Source organism: Oncorhynchus mykiss, chromosome 17 (genome assembly GCF_013265735.2).
Source record: "Oncorhynchus mykiss isolate Arlee chromosome 17, USDA_OmykA_1.1, whole genome shotgun sequence".
In the NCBI taxonomy this organism is placed as follows: Eukaryota; Metazoa; Chordata; class Actinopteri; order Salmoniformes; family Salmonidae; genus Oncorhynchus; species Oncorhynchus mykiss.
In genome coordinates this window covers 87,277,386-87,305,033 of record NC_048581.1, presented here as the reverse complement: position 1 = coordinate 87,305,033, position 27,648 = coordinate 87,277,386, and the positions used below count along the sequence as shown (strand labels likewise).

The window sequence follows — 27,648 nt, the reverse complement described above, 5'->3', positions numbered from 1 at the left end:
CCTGTCGCTGCAGGATTATTTTCCTGCTGTGATAAACTGGTCAAATTAAGATCTAACATCTGTATAGACTGTTTAAACATAGTAGCTTCCACACAAAGAGGAGGAAGAGGAGGAGGGGGAGGAAGAGGAGGAGGAGGAGGACGAGGAAGAGGAGGAGGAGGAGGAAGAAAAGGAGGAGGAGAGGGAGGTATAATAAAAATGTCCCCTCTACCAGACAGAATGTATAAACAGGGATTTTGGAATGAATTGGCCACACTTGGAGTTATTATGCTGGTCTATTCACCAATACATTTACAGTTCCCATCAGGGAACACAGGATGCAAATTAAAACATGTCTTTGGGACATCATTTTATGTTATTTTCCCCTTCACTTAATCCAACATCACTCAGTGTAGTAAATAAATACTTTCAGTTATGTCTTGTAATGCGTTTAAATTTCATTAGCATGAGGTGAAATGTAATTATAAAACTCAGGAAACAATACAAAATAACGAGACGAGGGGTCATTTGCTTCATGAATTTAAAACCGCTAGCTACATTATATATTCAGTCCCTGAAAGGAACTAATATGTAATATCACGCTGTGTAACACCCTCTTTCTCATTACGTCCACCACATGTATATTTATCATGAATGTGTTTTGTTGAATGTCATAAATATTTAGTTAAGGCTGGTTTACTATACACTTACTTAAAGCAGTTTAAAGCACCCATTGATCCTGTATGAAGACGGATCCTTAGAAAACCTGAGTCAGACATTGTCCTGCAGACCCATACAACTGTGTTTTTCTTTCTGTGGTGAAGGATGAGAGAGAAAAGGTGAAGGATGAGAGAGAAAAAGTGAAGGATGAGAGAGAAAAGGTGAAGGATGAGATAGAAAAGGTGAAGGAGGAGAGAGAAAAGGTGAAGGATAAGAGAGAAAAGGTGAAGGATGAGAGAGAAAAGGTGAAGGATGAGAGAGAAAAGGTGAAGGATGAGAGAGAAAAGGTGAAGGATGAGAGAGAAAAGGTGAAGGATGAGAGAGAAAAGGTGAAGGATGAGATAGAAAAGGTGAAGGAGGAGAGAGAAAAGGTGAAGGAGGAGAGAGAAAAGGTGAAGGAGGAGAGAAAAAAGGTGAAGGAGGAGAGAGAAAAGGTGAAGGATGAGAGAGAAAAGGTGAAGGAGGAGAGAGAAAAGGTGAAGGATAAGAGAGAAAAGGTGAAGGATGAGAGAGAAAAGGTGAAGGAGGAGAGAGAAAAGGTGAAGGAGGAGAGAGAAAAGGTGAAGGATGAGAGAGAAAAGGTGAAGGAGGAGAGAGAAAAGGTGAAGGAGGAGAGAGAAAAGGTGAAGGATGAGAGAGAAAAGGTGAAGGAGGAGAGAGAAAAGGTGAAGGAGGAGAGAGAAAAGGTGAAGGATGAGAGAGAAAAGGTGAAGGAGGAGAGAGAAAAGGTGAAGGAGGAGAGATAAAAGGTGAAGGAGGAGAGAGAAAAGGTGAAGGATAAGAGAGAAAAGGTGAAGGAGGAGAGAGAAAAGGTGAAGGATGAGAGAGAAAAGGTGAAGGATGAGAGAGAAAAGGTGAAGGATAAGAGAGAAAGGGTGAAGGAGGACTGAGAAAAGGTGAAGGAGGAGAGAGAAAAGGTGAAGGAGGAGAGAGAAAAGGTGAAGGATGAGAGAGAAAAGGTGAAGGAGGAGAGAGAAAAGGTGAAGGAGGAGAGAGAAAAGGTGAAGGATGAGAGAGAAAAGGTGAAGGAGGAGAGAGAAAAGGTGAAGGAGGAGAGAGAAAAGGTGAAGGATGAGAGAGAAAAGGTGAAGGAGGAGAGAGAAAAGGTGAAGAAGGAGAGAGAAAAGGTGAAGGATGAGAGAGAAAAGGTGAAGGAGAGAGAAAAGGTGAAGGAGGAGAGATAAAAGGTGAAGGAGAGAGAAAAGGTGAAGGATAAGAGAGAAAAGGTGAAGGAGGAGAGAAAAGGTGAAGGATGAGAGAGAAAAGGTGAAGGATGAGAGAGAAAAGGTGAAGGATAAGAGAGAAAGGGTGAAGGAGGACTGAGAAAAGGTGAAGGAGGAGAGATAAAAGGTGAAGGAGGAGAGAGAAAAGGTGAAGGATAAGAGAGAAAAGGTGAAGGAGGAGAGAGAAAAGGTGAAGGATGAGAGAGAAAAGGTGAAGGATGAGAGAGAAAAGGTGAAGGATAAGAGAGAAAGGGTGAAGGAGGACTGAGAAAAGGTGAAGGAGGAGAGAGAAAGGGTGAAGGAGGACTGAGAAAAGGTGAAGGATAAGAGAGAAAAGGTGAAGGAGGAGAGAGAAAAGGTGAAGGAGGACTGAGAAAAGGTGAAGGAGGAGAGAGAAAGGGTGAAGGAGGACTGAGAAAATGTGAAGGATAAGAGAGAAAAGGTGAAGGATAAGAGAGAAAAGGTGAAGGAGGAGAGAGAAAAGGGCTGCTAACTAAATACAATGATTTACCGAGGTAGAGAAAGTGAGAGAGAGCAGCACAATTAGACCCAACCAAATCATGAGAAAACAAAAAGAGAATTACTTGACACATTGGAAAGAATTAACAAAAAAACAGAGCAAACTAGAATGTTATTTGGCCCTAAACAGAGAGTACACAGTGGCAGAATACCTGACCACTGTGACTGACCCAAACTTAAGGAAAGGCCGCTTCAGAAACTGAGATGCACTTCCTAACCTCTTCCCAAATGTATGACCATATTAGAGGCACATATTTCCCTCAGATAACACAGACTCACAAAGAATTTGGAAACAAAACCATTTTTGATCATTTCCAGTATATATTGGGTGAAATACCACAGTGCGCCATCACAGCAGCAAGATTTGTGACCTGTTGCCACGAGAAAAGGGCAACCAGTGAAGAACAAACACCATTGTAAATACAACCCATATTTATTTATTTTCCTATTTGCACATCATTACAATACCGTATACAGACTTAATATGACATTTAAAATTGATCTATAACTTTGAAACCTTTGTGAGTGTAATGTCAACTGTTCATTTTATATCTGATCTATTTCACTTGCTTTGGCAATGTAAACATATGTTTCCCATGCCAATAAAGACCTTTGAATTTTATTGAATTGAGAAAGAGGAGAGAGAAACCTTTGTGAGTGCAATGTTCACTGTTCATTTCTAATTGTTTTTATGTTGTTTTGTGTCTCCTCACTTCTGTTTATTGATAATTTCACTTGCTTTGGCAATGTAAACACGTTTCCTAAGCCAAGAATTGAGAGAGCGAGAGAGAGCGAGAGAGAGATGGGGAGAGAGAGAGAGAGGGGGGGAGAGAGAGAGAGAGACAGAGAGAGAATGGGAGAGAGAGAGAGAGAGAGAGAGAGAGAGAGAGAGAGACAGAGAGAGAGAGAGACAGAGAGAGAGAGAGAGAGAGACAGAGACAGAGAGAGAGAGATTGGGAGAGAGAGAGAGAGGGGGGGAGAGAGAGAGAGAGACAGAGAGAGAATGGGAGAGAGAGAGAGAGAGAGAGTGAGAGAGAGAGAGAGAGAGAGAGAGAGAGACAGAGAGAGAATGGGAGAGAGAGAGAGAGAGAGAGAGACAGAGAGAGAATGGGAGAGACAGAGAGAGAATGGGAGAGAGAGAGAGAGAGACAGAGAGAGAGAGAGAGAGAGAGAGAGAGAGAGAGAGAGAGAGACAGAGACAGAGACAGAGAGAGAGAGAGAGAGAGAGAGAGAGAGAGAGAGAGAGAGAGAGACAGAGAGAGAGAGAGAGAGAGAGAGAGAGAGAGAGACAGAGAGACAGAGAGAGAGTCTCCTCACTTCTGTTTAAACACGTTTCCTAAGCCAAGAATTGAGAGAGCGAGAGAGAGCGAGAGAGAGAGAGAGAGAGGGGGAGGGGGAGAGAGAGAGAGAGAGAGAGAGAGAGAGAGAGAGAGAGAGAGAGAGAGAGAGAGAGAGAGAGAGAGAGAGAGAGAGAGAGAGAGAGAGAGACAGAGAGAGAATGGGAGAGAGAGAGAGAGAGAGAGCTGTGACTATATAATAAAATAGAAACACCTCTGGATGTAGTTTTAAATGCAGCATGTTTTTGTTATCAGCAGCCGCTCTCTACTCTCTGTTGTTGTGTCAGCCCCAGGGCGAAGCGCAAATGGCATCCTATTCCATAAGGGCCCTCTTCAAAAGTAGTGTACTATATAGGGAATAGGGTGCCATTTGGGACGCAGGCCCACTCTGAGCAGCTGTCACCGCTTTGATGACGTCTTTTTCCTCAGGAGAAATCCTGACCTGTTGTCACTGTGATAGCTCTTAATTCATTAGTTATTTGAACCACGACAAGAACAACAGTGTAACAAGGTTACTTTGCTATGCTTTATTCCTGAACCAACATGCCCCAGTACCTCTGGAGAAACGTACACATTCACGCAGACATTCTACCAAAGATAAACTGTTTGGGCGATACAGACAGAAGTTGGTGGATGGGCTGTACTGACTTCAGATGTGTCCCAAGACGCTTGTGGGGGTTGTAGAACAAAATGGAGAACACCATTGTGACCGTCTCATCATTCTCATCGTAGTGGAGGGGTCATAATAGTTTGTAGGCCAAACCCTTTCGGACACTACAGACACCTCCTCCTCCATGCTTCACGGTGGGATTCACACATGTGGAGATCATCCGTTCACCTAGTCTGTGTCTCACAAAGACACGGCGTTTGCAACCAAAAATCTCAAATTTGCTACTCATCAGACCAAGGGACAGATTTTCACCGGTCTAACGTTCATTGCTCGTGTTTCTTGGCCCAAGCAAGTCACTTCTTCTTATTGGTGTCCTTTAGTAATGGTTTCTTTGCAGCAATTCGTTACCACGAAGGCCTGATTCTGGACTCTACCCCACACACTGGACTCTAAACCCACACTGGACTCTAAACCCTCACTGGACTCTAAACCCTCATTGGACTCTAAACCCACACTGGACTCTAAACCCACACTGGACTCTATCCACACACTGGACTCTATCCACACTGGACTCTAAACCCTCACTGGACTCTAAACCCACACTGGACTCTACACCCACACTGGACTCTATCCACACTGGACTCTAAACCCACACTGGACTCTATCCACACTGGACTCTATCCACACTGAACTCCAAACACACACTGGGTTCTATTCACACTGGACTCAATCCACACACTGAACTCTAAACCCACACTGGACTCTATCCACACTGGACTCCATCCACACTGGACTCTATCCACACACTGGAATCTAACCCCACACTGGACTCTATCCCCACACTGGACTCTAAACCCACACTGGACTCTATCCATATGCGGGACTCTATCCACACTGGACTCTATCCACACACTGGACTCTATCCACACTGGACTCTAAACCCTCACTGGACTCTAAACCCACACTGGACTCTAAACCCACACTGGACTCTATCCACACTGGACTCTAAACCCACACTGGACTCTATCCACACTGGACTCTATCCACACTGGACTCTAAACACACACTGGGTTCTATTCACACTGGACTCTAAACCCTCACTGGACTCTAAACCCACACTGGACTCTAAACCCACACTGGACTCTATCCACACTGGACTCTAATCCACACACTGAACTCTAAACCCACACTGGACTCTATCCACACTGGACTCTATCCACACACTGGACTCTAACCCCACACTGGACTCTAACCCCACACTGGACTCTAAAACCCACACTGGACTCTAACCCCACACTGGACTCTAAACCCACACTGGACTCTATCCACACTGGACTCTAAACCCACACTGGACTCTATCCACACTGGACTCTATCCACACTGGACTATCCACACTGGACTCTATCTACACACTGGACTCTAAACCCACACTGGACTCTCTCCACACTGGACTCTAAACCCACACTGGACTCTATCCACACTGGACTCTAAACCCACACTGGACTCTATCCACACTGGACTCTATCCACACACTGGACTCTATCCACACTGGACTCTAAACCCACACTGGACTCTAAACCCACACTGGACTCTATCCACACTGGACTCTATCCACACTGGAATCTACCCACACACTGGAATCTACCCACACACTGGACTCTACCCACACATTGGACTCTACATTCACACTGGACTCTACCCACACACTGGAGTCTACCCAGACACTGGACTCTACCTGCACACTCACACATAATTACACGGACACCCCAACACACACACACACACACACCCACACACACTACATGAACACACATGCATACTGATGTCATACCCACACTTTCACACTCACCACATGTGCTGCTGTTACTGTTTATTATCTATCCTGTTGTCTAGTTACTTTACCCCTACCTACAGTTTACTACTGTTACTGTCTATTACCTATCCTTTACCCCTACCTACAGTATACTACTGTTACTGTCTATTACCTATCCTTTACCCCTACCTACAGTATACTGCTGTTACTGTCTATTATCTATCCTTTACCCCTACCTACAGTATACTGCTGCTACTGTCTATTATCTATCCTTTACCCCTACCTACAGTATACTGCTGTTACTGTCTATTATCTATCCTTTACCCCTACCTACAGTATACTGCTGTTTCTGTCTATTATCTATCCTGTTGTCTAGTCACTTTACCCCTACCTACAGTATACTGCTGTTACTGTCTATTATCTATCCGTTACCCCTACCTACAGTATACTGCTGCTACTGTCTATTATCTATCATTTACCCCTACCTACAGTATACTGCTGTTACTGTCTATTATCTATCCTGTTGTCTAGTCACTTTACCCCTAACCAACAGTATACTGCTGTTACTGTCTATTAGCTATTATTTACCCCTACCTACAGTATACTGCTGTTTCCGTCTATTATCTATCCTGTTGCCTAGTCACTTGAACCCTACCTACAGTATAATGCTGTTACTGTCTATTGTCTATCCTTTACCCCTACCTACAGTATACTGCTGTTACTGTCTATTAGCTATCCTTTACCCCTACCTACAGTATACTGCTGTTTCTGTCTATTATCTATCCTGTTGCCTAGTCACTTGAACCCTACCTACAGTATAATGCTGTCACTGTCTATTGTCTATCCTTTACCCCTACCTACAGTATACTGCTGTTACTGTCTATTAGCTATCCTTTACCCCTACCTACAGTATACTGCTGTTACTGTCTATTATCTATCCTTTACCCCTACCTACAGTATACTGCTGTTACTGTCTATTGTCTATCCTTTACCCCTACCTACAGTATACTGCTGTTACTGTCTATTATCTATCCTTTACCCCTACCTACAGTATACTGCTGTTACTGTCTATTATCTATCATTTACCCCTACCTATATGTACACATCTACCTCAATGACCTCGTACGTCTGCACATGGACTCATGACCTCGTACGTCTGCACATGGACTCATGACCTCGTACGTCTGCACATGGACTCATGGACTCGTACGTCTGCACATGGACTCATGACCTCGTACGTCTGCACATGGACTCATGGACTCGTACGTCTGCACATGGTACTGGTACTGGTACTGCCTGCGTAGAGCCACGTTATATTTTTACTCCTTATTGTTATTTAATCCTCGTGTCAGTATTTCTGTTTTTTTATTTCTTCTTTTTTATCCTTTAACTCTGCATTGTTGGTAAAGGAACCCGTAAATAACCATTTCTCTGTTTGTTTACACCCTGTTGTTTACCAAGTATGTGACACATAACATTTGATTAGATTTTTCATGTTACCACGAGAAACATGTCTCCACGTTATCAGGTATCAGACCTTTAGGGAATGTCTGGCTGCTGACAGATCAATAATGCTATGTTGTGCTGTGAGGGATGGATGGAGGCTATGCTTCAGGACATGACTGATCAGAGTGGAGGCTATGCTGCAGAACGTGACTGATCAGAGTGGAGGCTGATCAGAGTGGAGGCTATGCTTCAGGACATGACTGATCAGAGTGGAGGCTATGCTTCAGGACATGACTGATCAGAGTGGAGGCTATGCTTCAGGACATGACTGATCAGAGTGGAGGCTATGCTGCAGAAAGTGACTGATCCGATTGAATACAGCAGAGACTCTATATGTCACAGCTTAATTTAATCATGACTGACGATGATATTTTGATATATTTAATATGACATGACTTATCATGGTCGCATCACGACTGAAAACATCTCTGTCTAATGTCTTGGCCATAAATGTTAATAAATACATCATGGTAACAGTATACGTCTATGTTGAGAGTGACATTTAGTGTTTTATATGTTATGCAATTAAGCGGAGGTATGTCCTGTTTGAGTGCATGTGTTCGTGCGGTGTATTGTGTAGGTGTGTGACTTTAAAAATATCCCACCCTTAAAATATGTTTACTAAGCCTGGTGGTGTGATGTATTTGGCTGCTTCTAGGAGTTAGGAGAGCCTCAGCCTCCGGCATGGTTGGATTCTGCAGATAAGCCCCGGTGCACGACCAGCCAATAGAATGAGAGAGAGTGGAGAGGGGGCGGGGTCGTGTAGAGGGAGCAAGACTCAGCAAGAGAGAGAGAGAGAGACAGAGAGAGAGAGAGAGAGAGAGAGAGAGAGAGAGAGAGAGAGAGAGAGAGAGAGAGAGAGAGAAGGAGGGAGAGAGACAGAGAGAGACAGAGAGAGAGAGAGAGAGAGAGAGAGAGCACAGTATGCCCTTGCCTCCCTCCTTCCTCTCTATTATAAAACTGAAAGGAGACTGAAAAGAGGAACAGTAGAGCTGGAAAACAAAGAAAGACACTGAAAGAGTACGGCATAGAAAGGACAGGGAGAGAGAGAGACGGGGTAAAATAACGGGACGTGCGTGAAGAGAGAGAAAGCGAGACAGACAGAGCTCAGTGCAGCAGTATCACCACTTCCACCACCTCTCTTCCATAGCTACCTTTACCTCCTCCCTCCCTCCCTCCCTCCTCCTTTCTGTATTCCATCTCCCCTGGTTCTCCCTCCTTCTCTCTGTACTCCATCTCCCCTGGTTCTCCCTCCTCCTCTCTCTACTCCATCTCCCCTGGTTCTCCCTACTCCTTTCTGTACTCTGTGTCCCCTGGTTCTCCTCTTCTCTGTCTACTACTATTACCGACAGCAGGACCATGGATACAGGAAGCCCCAGGAAGATCCAGTTCACCATGCCTCTCCTGGACTCACACCTGGACCCAGAGGCTGCTGAACAGGTGAGAGAGAGGACTGGGGAAGGTACGGGAGGCAAGGGCTTAGAAGGGGAGGGCAGGGAGGGCTAGAGTATGGAAGGTGGGGCAGAGATGGCTGGGGAGGGAAGGGGAGGGCAGGGCAGGGCAGGGGGGGGGGGGGGGCAGGCAGGGGCAGGGAGGGCTGGGGAAGGTGGTGTAGGAGGCTTGAAGGGGGTGAGCGGGGACAGTCACACGGAGTGATGGTACAGGACCTTACAACAAGCTGTTAGGTTTCCTAGGTGACACTTACGGGATCAAAAAGTTACAGTTTTACCGGTGCTATTGCACTCAGTCTCCGACCTGAAAAGGCATAGGGAGGGACAGGTTCGGCATGGTGAGGGGTCACAGGGTTATGTAACCAGACTTCACAGCCTCTCAATCGTGTCTGTTCTGAGAGCTGTTAACGGTTGGTTAACGGTTGGTTAACGGTTGGTTAACGGTCTCCCTGGACTATTTGTCATCAGCTACAGTACCGGTTAAAAGTTTGGACACACCGACTCATTTTTCTTAATTTTTTACTATTTTATACATTGTAGAATAATAGTGAAGACATCAATACTATGAAATAACACATATGAAATGATGTAGTAACCAAAAAAAGTGTTGAACAAAATCTAAATATATTTGAGATTCTTCAAATTAGCCACAATTTGCCTTGATGACAGATTTGCACAACTCTTGGCATTCTCTCAGGCAACATCCAGACTGCGTCATCTGATGTGTTAAGTATTGAGCGAGTCAATGGTACTTCCTGCTTTAGTTTTTGCTTGTATGCGGGAATCAGGAGAATAGAGTTATGGTCAAATTTGTCAAGTGGAGGGCGAAGGAGAGCTTTGTACACGTCTCTGTGTGTGGATTAAATTCCTCTGCTTGCACATGTAACATGCTGGTAGAAATGTAGGTAAAATGGATTTAAGTCTCCCTGCATGAAATTCCCCAGCCACTAGGAGCGCTGCCTCTGGACGAGCATTTTAAAAGAATAGAAAATAATAGAGTAGAATAGAAAATATTAGAATAGAAAACAATAGAATAGAATAGAAAAGAATAGAATAGAAAATACTAGAATAGAAAAGAATAGAATAGAAAAGAATAGAAAATACTAGAATAGAAAAGAATAGAAAACAATAGAATAGAAAATAATAGAATAGAAAAGAATAGAAAAGAATAGAATAGAAAAGAATAGAAAATAATAGAATAGAAAACAATAGAATAGAAAACAATAGAATAGAAAATAATAGAATAGAAAAGAATAGAAAAGAATAGAATAGAAAAGAATAGAAAATAATAGAATAGAAAAGAATAGAATAGAAAATAATAGAATAGAAAAGAATAGAAAAGAATAGAATAGAAAAGAATAGAAAATAATAGAATAGAAAACAATAGAATAGAAAACAATAGAATAGAAAATAATAGAATAGAAAAGAATAGAAAAGAATAGAATAGAAAAGAATAGAAAATAATAGAATAGAAAATAATAGAGTAGAATAGAAAATATTAGAATAGAAAACAATAGAATAGAATAGAAAAGAATAGAATAGAAAATACTAGAATAGAAAAGAATAGAAAACAATAGAATAGAAAATAATAGAATAGAAAACAATAGAATAGAAAATAATAGAATAGAAAAGAATAGAAAAGAATAGAATAGAAAAGAATAGAAAATAATAGAATAGAAAACAATAGAATAGAAAACAATAGAATAGAAAATAATAGAATAGAAAAGAATAGAAAAGAATAGAATAGAAAAGAATAGAAAATAATAGAATAGAAAAGAATAGAGTAGAAAATAATACAATATAAAATAATAGAATAGAATAGAAAATACTAGAATAGAAAATATTAGAATAGAAAACAATAGAATAGAACAAAAATAATAGAACAGAATAGAAAATAATAGAATATAATAGAAAATAATATGATACAAAATAATAGAATGGAAAATAATAGAATAGAATAGAAAATAATAGAATAGAAAAAAACAGAATAGAATAGAAAATACTAGAATAAAATTGAAATAATAAAATAGAAAATAATAGAAAATAATGGAATAGAAAATAATAGAATAGAATAGAAAATACTAGAATAAAATTGAAATAATAAAATAGAAAATAATAGAAAATAATGGAATAGAAAATAATCGAATAGAATAGAAAATACTAGAATAAAATTGAAAAATGGAATGGAATAGAATAGAAAAGAATAGAATAGAAAAGAATAGAATAGAAAATAATAGAGTAGAAAATAATAGAGTAGAAAATAATAGAGTAGAAAATAATAGAGTAGAAAATAATAGAATAGAAAATAATAGAATAGAAAATACTAGAATAGAGTAGAAAATAATAGAATAGAAAATAATAGAATAGAGTAGAAAATAATAGAATAGAAAATACTAGAATAGAGTAGAAAATAATAGAATAGAAAATACTAGAATTGAATAGAAAATAATATATTATAAAATAATCGAATAGAAAATAATAGAATTGAAAATAACAGAATAGAAAATACTAGAATAGAATAGAATAGAAAAGAATAGAATAGAAAGGAATATAATAGAAAATAATAGAGTAGAGTAGAAAATACTAGAATAGAATGGAAAATAATAGAATAGAGTAGAAAATACTAGAATAGAATGGAAATTAATAGAATAGAAAATTATAGAATAGAATAGAATAGAAAATAATAGAATAGAAAGGAATATAATATAAAATAATAGAGTAGAAAATAATAGAATGGAAATAATAGAATTGAAAATAGAATAGAATGGAAAATACTAGAATAGAGTAGAAAATAATAGAATAGAAAAGAATAGAAAAGAATAGAAAAGAATGGCCACCCGAATGGCCACTAGATGGGACGGGACACGGAAGTTAATACTGCATATTGGGGCTTTGGGTGCCTCACTGTCTGGACTGGTTGTACTGTAGTACTGTACTGTAGTGAAGGAGACATCCCATTTCTTCCATATGATAAATATAACATGAATAAGACAGAGAGAGTGTTTTCATTATGAATGAGAGAATGAGAGAGACGGATAACGAAAATAGAGCTACTCGACTTCATGCTGTCACATGCTGTCACATGCTGTCATGCTGACTCAGATGGAGCTGCCGGGACTTTACAGGGTGACAGTTATACAATGTTAGTAGTAATGTTAGGCAGTGGCGACCCATCATTCAGGGCAGTATATCTATTATTTGTGGGGGTTGCCTTTTTTTGCATGCTATTTTGGCGTTAATATGTGTCACATATCAGTTTGCAAACAATGTAAAAAAAAAAATCTTAAAATCTTTGAGTTAACCTCTCTGGGATCGCTCGGGACGCTAGCGTCCCACCACGCCAAAAAGCCAGTGAAATTGCAGGGCTCCAAATTCAAAACAACAGAAATCTCATAATTAAAATTCCTCAACCATACAAGTATTTTACACCATTTTAAAGATACACGTCTCGTTAATCCAACCACAGTGTCCGATTTCAAATCATATCATTTTGTTAGGTCAGCAACTGGTCACAGAAAGCATTAATAAAGCCTCTGTACACATATGGTCTCTTTTTTTGCTTTCTTGAGTAAGGTAGCTCCAAAATGCAGATGTTTCAGCCTAGTTCAGTGGTTTCTGTGGTGGTGGGGCAGCCAGCGGAAAATAAGGGTTGCTAATGTTCTCTAGTTGCGCTGTGATTGGCTCAGTGTTCTGTCACTCATTGTGACACCACGTCACTGACAAATTTAAGGGTAGAGCTCGAAAATTCAATACCCTTGGGATTGAAGGCTCAAGGTTATTGGCCGCAGATAAAATTATGTCAAATCACGTTATATCTACAGTAGCTTTGATTAGACTTTCAAAATCTTAGATAGCTGTCATCATCATGAATCAAGTCGACAGTCTACTGGCAAATCCTTTTTAATCCTTGTCATATGAAGAGAAATAACGGAGACATTATTGATAAAACGTATCGGTGCTTATCAGCCATTGGACATGAACATTACAAAACAACAATAGGTGGTTTGGAATGAATCAGTGGCTAACTGCAAGCATTGCAAGGCAATCATTAGCCTGCTATTCAGTGGAGTGGGTGTGTAGTCCCAATTCTCAGTTTAAAGGTCTCCTTTCCAGGCTTAAAATGATAAACACTCAACATTGGCCATGCTGCCAATCCAGCATAATTTGTGCAGGGCTCAAAACAACTGTTAACTCAGAACTGGGAAATCTGACTTCAATGAGTTCAAGACAACTGGGAACGAGCTCTGACTGGGAAAATATGTTTTGAACGGTCATCCAACTCGGAACTGTAAGTCGGGAACTCTGGCCTCTTTCTAGAGCTATGACCAGAAGATCACTGACGTCATCATGATTCGACCTTGTTTTTTTCAGAGTTCCCAGTTGTCTTGAAAGCACCATAAATCCAGAGAATGATTTATATGACAACGTTTGATGACAAGTTTCCTGTTTAAGTGAGCACAGCACAATAAGGTGAGTCCAAAAATGTACGTCACGGTCTGACCTTAGTTCCTTTGTTTTTGTCTTTGTTTTAGTATGGTCAGGGCGTGAGTTGGGGTGGGCAGTCTGTTTGTTTTTCTATGTTGGTTTTTGAGTTCGGCCTAGTATGGTTCTCAATCCGAGGCAGCTGTCAATCGTTGTCCCTGATTGAGAATCATACTTAGGTAGCCTGGGTTTCACTTTTGGTTTGTGGGTGTTTGTTTTCCGTGTTTGTGTTTTTTTTATTTTTTATTTAACCTTTATTTAACCAGGCAAGTCAGTTAAAGAACAAATTCTTATTTTCAATGACGGCCTGGGAACAGTGGGTTAACTGCCTGTTCAGGGGCAGAACGACAGATTTGTACCTTGTCAGCTCGGGGGTTTGAACTCGCAACCTTCCGGTTACTAGTCCAACACTCTAACCACTAGGCTACCCTGCCGCCCAAACAGTCCCGTTTGTGCCACACGGGACTGTTTCGTTTGTTTCACGTTGTTATTTTGTATTTTGTAGTGTTCAGTTTGTCTGATTAAAATGGACACATACCACCCTGCAAATTGGTCCGATCTGTCTTACTCCTCATCAGAGGGAGACGACGAACATTACAGTATTGTATGCTGCTACATAAATGATGTAATATATCAGGGAGATAGAGCGCATTCGGAAAGTTTTCATACCCCTTGACTTTTTCAACATTTTGTTTCGTTACAGCCTTAGTCTAAAAGGTATAAAATAAAATAAATTACTCATCAACCTACACACAATACCCCATAATGACATCACAATACCCCATAATGACATTACAATACCCCATAATGACATCACAATACCCCATAATGACATCACAATACCCCATAATGACATCACAATACCCCATAATGACATCACAATACCCCACAATGACATCACAATACCCCATAATGACATCACAATACCCCATAATGACATTACAATACCCCATAATGACATCACAATACCCCATAATGACATCACAATACCCCATAATGACAATGCGAAAACAGGTTTAATAAATTTTTTGCAAATGTACTAAACATGAAAAACATAATTACCTTATTTCCGTAAGTATTCAGACCCTTTGCTATGGGACTTGAAATTGAGCTCACCACATGTGCATCCTGTTTCTATCCTTGAGATGTTTCTACAACTTGATTGGAGTCCACCTGTGGTAAATTCAATTAATTGGACATGATTTGGAAAGGCACACACCTGTCTATATGAAGGTCCCACAGTTGACAGTGCATGTCAGAGCAAAAACCAAGCCATGAGGTCAAGGAATTGTCCTTAGAGCACCGAGACAGGATTGTGTTGAGGCACCGACCTGGAGAAGGGTACCAATAAATGATTGCATCATTGAAGGTCCCCAAAAACACAGTGGCCTCCATTATTCTTAGATGGAAGAAGTTTGGAACCACCAACACTCTTCCTAGAGCTGGCCGCCCTGCCAAACTGATCAATCAAGGGAGAAGGGCCTTGGTTAGGGAGGTGATTAGAAGTAGTGTTAGGATAGATTAACAGTAGTGTTAGGATAGATTAACATTAGTGTTAGGATAGATTAACAGTAGTGTTAGGATACATTAACGGTAGTGTTAGGATAGATTAACATTAGTTTTAGGATAGATTAGTAGTAGTGTTAGGATAGATTAACAGTAGTGTTAGGATAGATTAACAGTAGTGTTAGGATAGATTAACAGTAGTGTTAGGATAGATTAACAGTAGTGTTAGGATAGATTAACAGTAGTGTTAGGATAGATTAACAGTAGTGTTAGGATAGATTAACATCTGGTGAAAGTGCAGAGAGCCACATCAAATAACAGAAATACTCATCATAAACATTGATGAAAGATACAAGTGTTAAACACACAATTAAAGATAAACTTCTCCTTAAAGCAACCACTGTGTCAGATTTCAAAAAGGTTTTACGGTAAAAGCACACCATGCAATCATGTTAGGTCAGCGCCTAGCCACAGAAAAACATACAGCCATTTTCCAACCAAGGAGAGGTGTCACAAAACTCAGAATTAGCGTTATAAATATTCACTTACCTTTGATGATCTTCTTCGGAATGCACTCCAAGGAATCCCAGTTCCACAATAAATGTTTGTTTTGTTCGATGAAGTCCATAATTTATGTCCAAATAGCTCCATTTTGTTTGCGAGTTTAGTTCACAAATCCAAATTGACAAGCCGCAGGCACCTAGTTCAGATGAAAAGTCAAAACAGTTCCATTACAGTTTGTAGAAACATGTCAAACGATGTATATAATCAATCTTGTTTTTATCATAAATCTTCAATAATATTCCAACAGGACAATTCCTTTGTCTTTAGAAATGAAAAGGAACAGAGCTTGCTCTCACGCCGCACGCGTGACTCATGGCATTCTGCCAGACCCCTGATTCGAACAGCTCTAATTAGCTCCCCCTTCATAGTAGAAGCCTGAAACAAAGTTCTAAAGACTGTTTACATCTAGTGGAAGCCTTAGGAAGTGTTAGGATAGATTAACAGTAGTGTTAGGATAGATTAGTAGTAGTGCTAGGATAAATTAGTAGTAATGTTAGGATAGATTAGTAGCTGACAAACCTCCTGGCATTAACAACTTAGACAGAAAGCTACTGAGGATGGTAGCTGACTCTATAGTCAATCCTGTCTGTCATATTTTTAATATGAGCCTAGAGGTAAGTCTTTGTCCTCAGTCCTGGAGGGAATCCAAAGTAATTCCACTACCCAAGAGTGGTATAAAGCGGCATTTTACTGGTTCGAACAGCAGACCTATAAACTTGCTGCCAGCTCCTAGCAAACTGCTGGAAAAAAATGTGTTTGAAAAAATACAATACTATTTCTCTGTAAACAAATTAACAACAGACTTTCAGCATGCTTATATTGAATGGCACTCAACATGTACTGACTGCCCAGACAAAAATGATAAATTGATAAATTGATAATAAGATGAATTGTACTGTTAGACTTCAGTGCAGCTTTTAATATTGTTGACCATAACATGTTGTTGAATAAACGTAAGTGCTATGGCTTTCAACCTCTGGTATATCGTGGATTCAGAGCTATCTATCCAATGGAGCTCAAAGGGTTTTCTTTAGTGGAAGCGTCTCTAATATCAAACATGTAAAGTGTGGTGTACCGCAGGGCAGCTCTCTAGGCCCTCTACTTTCACTAATGACCTGCCACTGGCATTAAACAAAGCATGTGTGTCCATGTATGCTGAGGATTCAACCATATACGCATCAGCAACCACAGCTAATGAAGTCACTGAATTCTTTTTTTTTTACTACCTTTATTTAACTAGGCAAGTCAGTTAAGAACAATTCTTATTTTCAATGACGGCCTAGGAACAGCGGGTTCACTGCCTTGTTCAGAGGCAGAACAACATATTTTTACCTTGTCAGCTCAGGGATTCAATCTTGTAACCTTTCTGTTACTAGTCCAATGCTCTAACCACTAGGCTACCCTGCCGCCCCTTAACGAAGAGTTGCAGTCTGTTTTGGAGTCGGTGGCCAGTAATAAACTGGTCCTGAACATCTCTAAAACTAAGAGCATTGTATTTGGTACAAATCATTCCTTATTAAGTGCTAGACCTCAGCTGCATCTGGTAATGAATGGTGTGGCTGTTGAACAAGTTGAGGAGACTAAATTACTTGGTGTTACCTTAGATTGTAAACTGTCATGGTCAAAACATATAGATTCAATGGTTGTAAAGATGGGGAGAGGCCTGTCCGTAATAAAGAGATGCTCTGCTTTTTTGACACCACACTCCAAAAAACAAGTTCTGCAGGCCCTAGCTTTGTCTAATCTTGATTATTGTCCAGTCGTGTGGTCCAGTGCTGCAAGAAAATACCTAGTTAAGCTGCAGCTGGCCCAGAACAGAGCGGCACGTGTTGCTCTTAATTGTAATCAGAGGGCTGATATAAATACTATGCATGCTAGTCTCTCTTGGCTAAGAATTGAGGAGAGACTGACTGCATCACTTATTTTTATAAGAAACAATGTGTGGAAAATCCCAAACTGTTTGCATAGTCAACTTACACACAGCTCTGACACACACACTTATCCCACCAGACATGCCACCAGAGGTCTTTCCATAGTCCCCAACTCCAGAACAAATTCAAGAAAACGTACAGTATTATATCCAGAAGAGTCCTGGGGATGGAGTCCTGGGAGGGAGGAGTTAAATGATGAATTGCTGCATTTATAGGTAATGTACCTCCATTAAGGACTTTGGTAGGCTTGAGTAAACGTCATTCCCATTATTCTGTATTTTATAAGCTGATGTCTAGACATATCTTTGTCCCTAGCCGGGAACATTACTGTTCATTTCTAGTGCTTCTGGGAGGCAGTTCTGGAAATATCAGGTCAGAGATACTGTGTTGGCTAAAACACCACTCATCTGTCCTACATTTAAAAAGATTCTGGAAGCAAATCTGTTTTAATACGTTTGTATGGTTTTATTACGGTAACTGAAATGCATGCAAGTCCTCATGATCTATTCTTAGCATCTGCAATACTGAGAGATGCCAGGACTTTACACAATAACCACATTACTAATACGGATATCTATGTCTCCTTTGACTGAAATTGTATTGCAACTGCACTTCCTGGTGCCCAGTAAAATATAGTTCTTGTCAATTGTAGGATACAGAAATATAGCCTGTGCAAATGTTGTATAAGCTAATGTTATTTTGATATCTATACAGATAGGAATGAAGGTAAACCACAGTAGTGATAGTGTTGGAAGTGTCTGAAGACTAGCTGCAGACTGCAGACTAGCCTTGTCCTCTGACAAACCTCCCTGTTGATTCACCCTGAGATGAATTTCAAATCAAATCAAACTTTATTTGTTACATGTGGTAGACTTTACCGTGAAATGCTTACTTACCAGCCCCTAACCAACAGTGCAGTTCAAGAAGAGTTAAGAAAATATTTACCAAATAAACTGAAGTAAATAATAATAAAAGGTAACACAATAAAACAACAATAACGAGGCTATATACAAGGGGTACAGGTACAGAGTCAGTGTGCGAGGGTACATGTTAGTTGAGGTAATATGTACATGTAGGTATGGGTGAAGTGACTATTGTAATGACTGTCCTGATCAGGTCAGGTTACAGGAGACCACAACCCTACAGATTATCTATCAACCCCAACAGAGGAGGAGAGATCTAGGGGTCTCAAGATGTGGGGGTTTTATGACCCCTCACGCCCCTGGTAAGTCTCAGGCCACAGACAAATTCCTTTGTCCTGTTACTATGGAGAACCAACCTCAGAACATTAAACATGAAATAAAGGGACTTCGGAACAATGGTTTCCGTCAGCCACAATGGTGGTCATGACGATAGATGGAATATGAAAATGTATGTCATTTTTGTTTTGTTATTAAAGGTTAATAGATGACGTTATTACAAAACATTGTAACGTGAAGAGTTTTCCTAATATATGTTTGATGTTTACACATTGTACGTTATATGGAAAATATCCAAATCAAAGAGAATGTTTTGGGAAAGATGAAATGTGAAGTTAGTTGTCTAAAATTGGATTTAAGTCAAATCTAGACATTGCCCATAACTTGGTACGCCCAGAGAATTGCCCTAAAGGCGGTTACGCCCACTTCTGACCCAAGGGTATAAAACCTGTGAGCAAAACATTTTCAGGGAAGCCTACGTGACCCAAGCTGCAGCCAAGGTCTAAAAAGTCAACGAACCCAGAATGCAACACAAGTTTGAAGACAAAGAAATCCTTTTCTACCCAAGCTACGGATGAGTAGCTGTGTCTAAGCGGGTGAATTCAAGTCGAACCAACTAGCCTCCATCTCCCATTGAACCGTAGTATCTAAAGGGTTTCATTCCTATGCTGTGAGCTCTGAGCTACATAGCTGTCTGTCCTCAGAAGACCCCTTCCATAGCAAGGGTGAGGGAACAGACTCCTAAGCCAAAAGGACACTGACATCAGGAGGACGATCAAAGAGGTGTGCAGGAGAAGTGCGTCATCGAGCAGCTGAAGGGTCCCCTGAACGGTCCAAACAGAGAATCCTCGGAGGTCTACCCCACGTAATTACATCATTATATTCTTACCCATAAGAACGGCAGTTTGGGGCAAGGCTAGAGTTAGAATAGCATAGCTGACAAATTCACCCAAATGTATATTTCTCTCGTGTACTTTCTTTTTCCTCTCTCTCTTTGAAATCCCCATTTTGGGTAACACGCGCCATAGTGTGTTGGCCCGTTATGCTAAGTTCTAATCAGTAGCCTATAATGTGTTTTGTCTATGTGTGTCTTTTATCATCATTTTAGCTTTTTAGTAAATAAATATTCAACTAAGATTGGTGTGGTAGGAACTCATTGGTGAGACCCGGGTCCGAACTCATTGGTGAGACCCGGGTCCGTGCAGATTCACGGGCTGTACGACGTTCAGAACGAGATTGGTAGAGGTAACTGGTTAATTAGCGGCTGTTGTAAAATCGATATTCTGATATTCTTTGAGTTAATTTGGGAAATAGAAACTCAATAAAAACTAGTTTTCCCATGGTGCCCCAGGTTAATGAGTTAACAGGTTAATGAGTTAATAATTGGTTAACAGGTTAATGAGTTAATAATTGCTTGATTCAGTTAATCACGCAATTAGAAACTTGTAGTCATTCGATGAGCATCAGTCGTCACATTAACTAATACAACGTCACGACACTATGCATAGATAATAAACAGCGAGTAGCAGCAGTGTACAAAACAAATAGACAGGGAGGGGTCCATGTAAATAGTCCAGTGGCCATTTGATTAATTGTTCAGCAGTCTTATGGCTTGGGGGTAGAAGCTGTTAAGGAGCCTTTTGGTCCTAGACTTGGCGCACCATAGCAGAGAAAACAGTCCATTACTTGGGTGACTGGAGTCTCTGACAATTTCTGGGCTTTCCTCTGATACCGCCTGGTATATAGGTCAAGGATGGCAGAAAGATTGGCCCCACTGATGTACTGGGCTGTACGCACTACCCTCTGTAGCGCCTTACGGTCAGATGCCAAGCAGTTGCCATACCAGGAGGTGATGCAGCCAGTCAGGATGCTCTCGATGGTGCAGCTGTAGAACCTTTTGAGGATCTGAGGACCCATGCCAAATCTTTTCAGTCTCCTGACCGGGAAAATGTTTTTTCGTGCTCTCTTCACGACTGCCTTGGTGTGCTTGGACAATGATAGTTTCGTTGGTGATGTGGACACCAAGGACCTTGAAACTCTCGACCCGCTCCACTACAGCCCCTTTGATATTAATGGGGGCCTGTTCGGCCCGCCTTTTCCTGCAGTCCACGATCAGCTCCTTTGTCTTGCTCACATTGAGGGAGAGGATGTTGTCCTGGAACCACACTGCCATGTCTCTGACCCCATCCCTATAGACTGTATCATCGTTGTCGGTGATCAGGCCTACCACTGTTGTGTCATCAGCAAACTTAATGATGGTGATGGAGTCGTGTTTGGCAATGCATGCGTGGGCAAAGAGAGAGTACAGGAGTGGACACCCCTGAGGGGCCCCAGTGTTGAAGATCAGCGTGGCAGACCCTTACCACCTGGAGGCGGCCCGTCAGGAAGTCCAGGATCCAGTTGCAGAGGGAAGTGTTTAGTCCCATGGTCCTTAGCTTAATGATGAGCTTCGTGGGCATTATAGTGTTGAACGCTGAGCTGTAGTCAAGGAACAGCATTGAGATTGAGATTGCCTCATCTGTGGATCTGTTGGGACGGTATGCAAATTGGAGTGGGTCTAGGGTGTCCGGGAGGATGCTGTTGATGTGAACCATGACCAGCCTATCAAAGCACTTCATGGCTACCGATGTGAGTGCTACGGGGCGGTAATCATTTAGGCAGGTTACCTTCACTTCCTTGGGCACAGGGACTATGGTGGTCTGCTTGAAACCACGTCCTGGTAATCCGTCTGGCCCGCAGCTTTGTGAATGTTTACCTGTTTTAAGGTCTTGCTCACATCGGCTACCGAGAGCATTATCACATAGTCATCCAGAACAGCTGGTGCTCTCGTGCATGTTTCAGTGTTGTTTGTCTCGACGCAAGCATCAAAGAAATTTAACTCGTCTGGGAGGCTTGCGTCACTGCGCAGCTCGCGTCTGAGTTTCCCTTTTTAGTCTGTAATAGTGTTCAAGCCCTGCCACATCTGACGAGAGCCAGAGCCGGTATAGTAGTATTCAATCTTAATCCTGTATTGACACTTGTTTGATGATTCATCTGAGCACATAGAGGGATTTTTTATAAGTGTCCGGATTAGTTTCCCGCTCCTTGAAATGGAAGCTCTAGCCTTTAGCTCAATGTGGATGTTGCCTGTAATCCATGGCTTCTGGTTGGGATATGTATAGCGGAGCGATGCGTAGGGTGTTTGCCTTTAATGCTTGTGACCCGGGTTTGCTTCCCTGTTCTGCCATTCACTACAGTATCCATAGCACAATGAGATTTAATTATAGGCTACTGTAAGTCTAGTAAACTGTAACCCTGCTATTGACCCAGCTCTGTGTAACTGATCAAACTCTGTGCTGCTAAACCAGCACTGTGCTACTGAACCAACTCTCTGCTACTGAACCAGCTCTATAATACTGAACCAGCTCTCTGCTTCTGAACCAGCTCTGTTCTACTGACAAACTCTGTGTTACTGAACCAGCTCTATGGTACTGAACCAGCTCTGTGCTACTAAACCATCTGTGTGCTACTAAACCATTTGTGTGCTACTGAACCAGCCCTGTGCTACTGAACCAGCTCCATAATACTGAACCAGCTCTATAATACTGAACCAGCTCTGTGCTACTAAACCATCTGCATGCTACTAAACCATTTGTGTGCTTCTGAACCAACTCTGTGCTTCTGAACCAGCTCTGTGCTAATGAACCAGCTCCATAATACTGAACCAGCTCTATAAACCTGAGCAAGCTCTATAATACTGAACCAGCTCTATGATACTGAACCAGCTCTATGATACAGAACCAGCTCTGTGCTACTGAACCAGCTCTATGATACTGAACCACCTCTATAATACTGAACCAGCTCTGTACTACTGAACCATATGTGTGCTACTGAACCAGCTCTGTGCTAATGAACCATCTGCGTGCTACTAAACCATTTGTGTGCTAATGAACCATCTGCGTGCTACTAAACCATTTGTGTGCATTTGTGTGCTTCTGAACCAGCTCTGTGCTACTGAACCAGCCGTGTGCTACTGAACCAGCTCTGTGCTACTGAACCAGCTTTATAATACTGAACCAGCTCTATGCTACTGAACCAGCTCTGTGATACTGAACCAGCTCTGTGCTACTGAACCAGCTCTATAATACTGAACCAGCTCTGTGCTACTGAACCAGCTCTGTGCTACTGAACCAGCCGTGTGCTACTGAACCAGCTCTGTGCTACTGAACCAGCTTTATAATACTGAACCAGCTCTATGCTACTGAACCAGCTCTGTGCTACTGAACCAGCTCTGTGCTACTGAACCAGCTCTATAATACTGAACCAGCTCTATAATACTGAACCAGCTCTGTGCTACTGAATCAGCTCTGTGCTAATGTACCAGCTCTGTGCTACTGAACCAGCTCTGTGCTACTGAACCAGCTCTGTGCTACTGAACCAGCTCTATGATACTGAACCAGCTCTGTGCTACTGAACCAGCCATGTGCTACTGAATCAGCTCTGTGCTACTGAACCAGCCGTGTGCTACTGAATCAGCTCTGTGCTACTGAACCAGCTCTGTGCTACTGAACCAGCTCTGTGCTACTGAACCAGCTCTGTGCTACTGAACCAGCCATGTGCTACTGTTCTGTTGTACACCTCTGATCCTGAGCATCATAGAGAAGAAGGATTTCTGTCAGGGCAGAAAAAGAGACGGAGGCAGGAGAGTCCCAAAAACCTCCCTATTTCCTTTATACTGCATGGGCCCTGGTCTGAAGTAGCTCACTACTAGCCTATGGGTCCTGGTCAAAAGTAATGCCCTATATAGGGACTAGGGTGCAATTTGGGATGAGAACTCAGACTCACTGCTGGCCCTCAAAAGCCCATGAATAATTTGGATAATTCAAAGTTGAACAAGACCGCTGTTACAAGGACAGGTCTATGAATAGTTCTATGTGATGGCTGTAGAAATATGTTAGAACAGTCCCTGTTTCATACAATATAGAGCAATAGATGAAACATCCCAAGGCATGCTGTAGAGGGATGGTATTTTGTTATTTGGTGAAATTCAGACCAGACTACACCAGACTGTATGAATCGGAGAGAGAAACACGGACTGACATGAACTGGTTATACAGAAATGAAGGGGTGTATTATATTCATTCTATTGTTACTATGATCCATCAGAACAACTGAAGAACTGTATTTTTCCAGCGCATTAGAATTCTTCACATGAACAGTAACAGAATCTTTGACTCTCCGTCCCCTTCGCTCTGTAAGACAGGGCTCTTTCTGTTCTCCATGTGGGAGTTATGATGAATTTGAAGGAGAGGGAGTTGGCAGGGAAGTGTGATGGAAAAAGGCTCTGCATGGGGAAGTGACGTGTGTGTGTGTGTATCTGCAAGGAGATAACATAGACTCGTGAACAGTGTGTCATCAACATAATATTGACTCGTGAACAGTGTGTCATCAAGGAGATAACATTGACTAGTGAACAGTGTGTGTCATCAAGGAGATAACATGACTAGTGAACAGTGTGTGTCATCAAGGAGATAACATTGACTAGTGAACAGTGTGTCATTATGAGATAATATTGACTAGTGAACAGTGTGTCATCAATGAGATAACATTGACTAGTGAACAGTGTGTCATCAATGAGATAACATTGACTAGTGAACAGTGTGTCATCAATGAGATAACATTGACTAGTGAACAGTGTGTCATCAATGAGATAACATTGACTAGTGAACAGTGTGTCATCAACATAATATTGACTAGTGAACAGTGTGTCATCAATGAGATAACATTGACTAGTGAACAGTGTGTCATCAAGGAGATAACATTGACTAGTGAACAGTGTGTCATCAATGAGATAACATTGACTAGTGAACAGTGTGTCATCAACATAATATTGACTAGTGAACAGTGTGTCATCAATGAGATAACATTGACTAGTGAACAGTGTGTCATCAAGGAGATAACATTGACTAGTGAACAGTGTGTCATCAACATAATATTGACTAGTGAACAGTGTGTCGTCAAGGAGATAATATTGACTAGTGAACAGTGTGTCGTCAAGGAGATTATATTGACTAGTGAACAGTGTGTCATCAATGAGATAACATTGACTAGTGAACAGTGTGTCATCAAGGAGATAATATTGACTAGTGAACAGTGTGTCATCAAGGAGATAATATTGACTAGTAAACAGTGTGTCGTCAAGGAGATAATATTGACTAGTGAACAGTGTGTCATCAAGGAGATAATATTGACTAGTGAACAGTGTGTCATCAAGGAGATAATATTGACTAGTGAACAGTGTGTCATCAAGGAGATAATATTGACTAGTGAACAGTGTGTCATCAAGGAGATAATATTGACTAGTAAACAGTGTGTCGTCAAGGAGATAATATTGACTAGTGAACAGTGTGTCATCAAGGAGATAATATTGACTAGTGAACAGTGTGTCGTCAAGGAGATAACATTGACTAGTGAACAGTGTGTCGTCAAGGAGATAACATTGACTAGTGAACAGTGTGTCATCAAGGAGATAACATTGACTAGTCAGCCCTTATTAAAAGATCCTGTATCCAGTGCTATTCACTGGGAAGGCAGAGCGAGACTTACAATTAGGGAAGCTTTCTTTCACTGGATAAGCTGCCTTTCACGAACCACGGAGGCTGTGTTTACACAGGAAGCCCAATATTTATGTTTTATTTAGTTCTGAGAAAAAGAGAAAAAGAAACAGGCATAAACTTTATATCTGTATTTATATCTAGCCTCTAAAATAACCATCATATTGCTGTTCGATATCACTCCAGAAGACTGCAGTACACTCATCAATAACACTGTGTGGGCTACAGGCTGTGAACACAAAGTAAACCAGGCTGTTATGGCAGAATGCCTCTTCTACAAACGGCAATAGGATTGGACTTCACATGACGCTCAGCCTTAGTCAGCAAGGCTGCCAGCTAGGCTACAGCTCATAACTGCTGCCGTGCGTGTGTGTCCAGTAACAATACACATCCCTGTAATTCTGTTGTTGGAGTCTATTGGAAGCACACAAACACATCTACGTTCTAACTCTTAGAAAAACCCCAACACCATAAAATATTCCCATTGGGTTTTCCTGGGATCTTACTGAATAATGACGGAAGTTCTGTCTCTTCTCTCCAGATCAGAAGACGTCGGCCCACACCTGCTACTCTGGTAGCATCCAGTGACCAGTCTTCTCCAGGTAATTAAACCAGTCTTCTCCAGGTAATTAAACCAGTCTTCTCCGTGTAATTAAACCAGTCTTCTCCAGGTCATTAAACCAGTCTTCTCCAGGTAATTAAAACAGTCTTCTCCACGTCATCAAACCAGTCTTCTCCAGGTCATAAAACCAGTCTTCTCCAGGTAATTAAACCAGTCTTCTCCAGGTAATTAAACCAGTCTTCTCCAGGTCATTAAACCAGTCTTTTCCAGGTAATTAAAACAGTCTTCTCCAGGTCATTAAACCAGTCTTCTCCAGGTAATTAAAACAGTCTTCTCCACGTCATCAAACCAGTCTTCTCCAGGTCATAAAACCAGTCTTCTCCAGGTCATTAAACCAGTCTTCTCCAGGTCATTAAACCAGTCGTTTCCAGGTCATTAAACCAGCCTTCTCCAGGTCATTAAACCAGTCTTCTCCAGGTAATTAAACCAGTCTTCTCCACGTCATCAAACCAGTCTTCTCCAGGTCATAAAACCAGTCTTCTCCAGGTCATTAAACTAGTCTTCTCCAGGTAATTAAAACAGTCTTCTCCACGTCATCAAACCAGTCTTCTCCAGGTCATAAAACCAGTCTTCTCCAGGTCATTAAACCAGTCTTCTCCAGGTAATTACACCAGTCTTGTCCAGGTCATTAAACCAGTCTTCTCCAGGTAATTAAACCAGTCTTGTCCAGGTAGTTAAACCAGTCTTCTCCAGGTAATTAAACCAGTCTTCTCCAGGTAATTAAACCAGTCTTCCTCAGGTAATTAAACCAGTCTTCCTCAGGTAGTTAAACCAGTCTTCTCCAGGTAATTAAACCAGTCTTGTCCAGGTAATTAAACCAGTCTTCTCCAGGTAATTAAACCAGTCTTGTCCAGGTAATTAAACCAGTCTTCTCCAGGTAATTAAACCAGTCTTGTCCAGGTAATTAAACCAGTCTTCTCCAGGTAATTAAACCAGTCTTGTCCAGGTAATTAAACTAGTCTTCTCCAGGTAATTAAACCAGTCTTCTCCAGGTAATTAAACCAGTCTTCTCCAGGTAATTAAATCAGTCTTCTCCAGGTAATTAAACCAGTCTTCTCCATGTAATTAAACTAGTCTTCTCCAGGTAATTAAACCAGTCTTCTCCAGGTAATTAAACCAGTCTTCTCCAGGTAATTAAACTAGTCTTCTCCAGGTCATCAAACCAGTCTTCTCCAGGTAATTAAACCAGTCTTCTCCAGGTCATCAAACCAGTCTTCTCCAGGTCATTAAACCAGCCTTCTCCAGGTCATTAAACCAGTCTTCTCCAGGTCATTAAACTAGTCTTCTCCATGTAATTAAACCAGTCCTTCCAGCTACTGGTCTGCCTCTCTAAACTTTAGGTTACCTGCCAAATTACACAACCATATCATTGATAATGTATTATAATACAGTTGTATTATACATTCCATGCCCTCCTACCTCACGCCCACTGAGTAACATGAGATGTACAGGTTGCCATGGTCAGTTCTGCATCAAAAATACACATGTACACCATGTCATTTCCATATGAATAATAAACTGAAGCTTCCTGTTCTTTCTAACTAAGGAAACTTACAATGTTACTCCCCTGCCCAATCCAGCGGTAGTCTCACT

At 41.2% G+C, this 27,648-nt stretch overlaps 1 protein-coding gene across 3 annotated transcripts in view; it reads left to right on the top strand.

Moving 5' to 3' along the window:
- The first annotated feature begins 8,570 nt into the window (after nt 1-8,570).
- Nucleotides 8,571-27,648, top strand: part of LOC110494790 (protein phosphatase 1 regulatory subunit 1A) — a 35,971-nt gene continuing 16,893 nt past the window's right edge. For all 3 annotated transcript variants that reach the window (XM_036950903.1, XM_036950904.1, XM_036950905.1), the window contains exons 1-2: nt 8,571-9,147; nt 25,975-26,035. In XM_036950903.1, the coding sequence (XP_036806798.1) occupies nt 9,067-9,147; nt 25,975-26,035 (142 nt within the window). In that variant the 5' untranslated portion in view covers nt 8,571-9,066. The remainder of the gene's footprint in view (nt 9,148-25,974; nt 26,036-27,648) is intronic.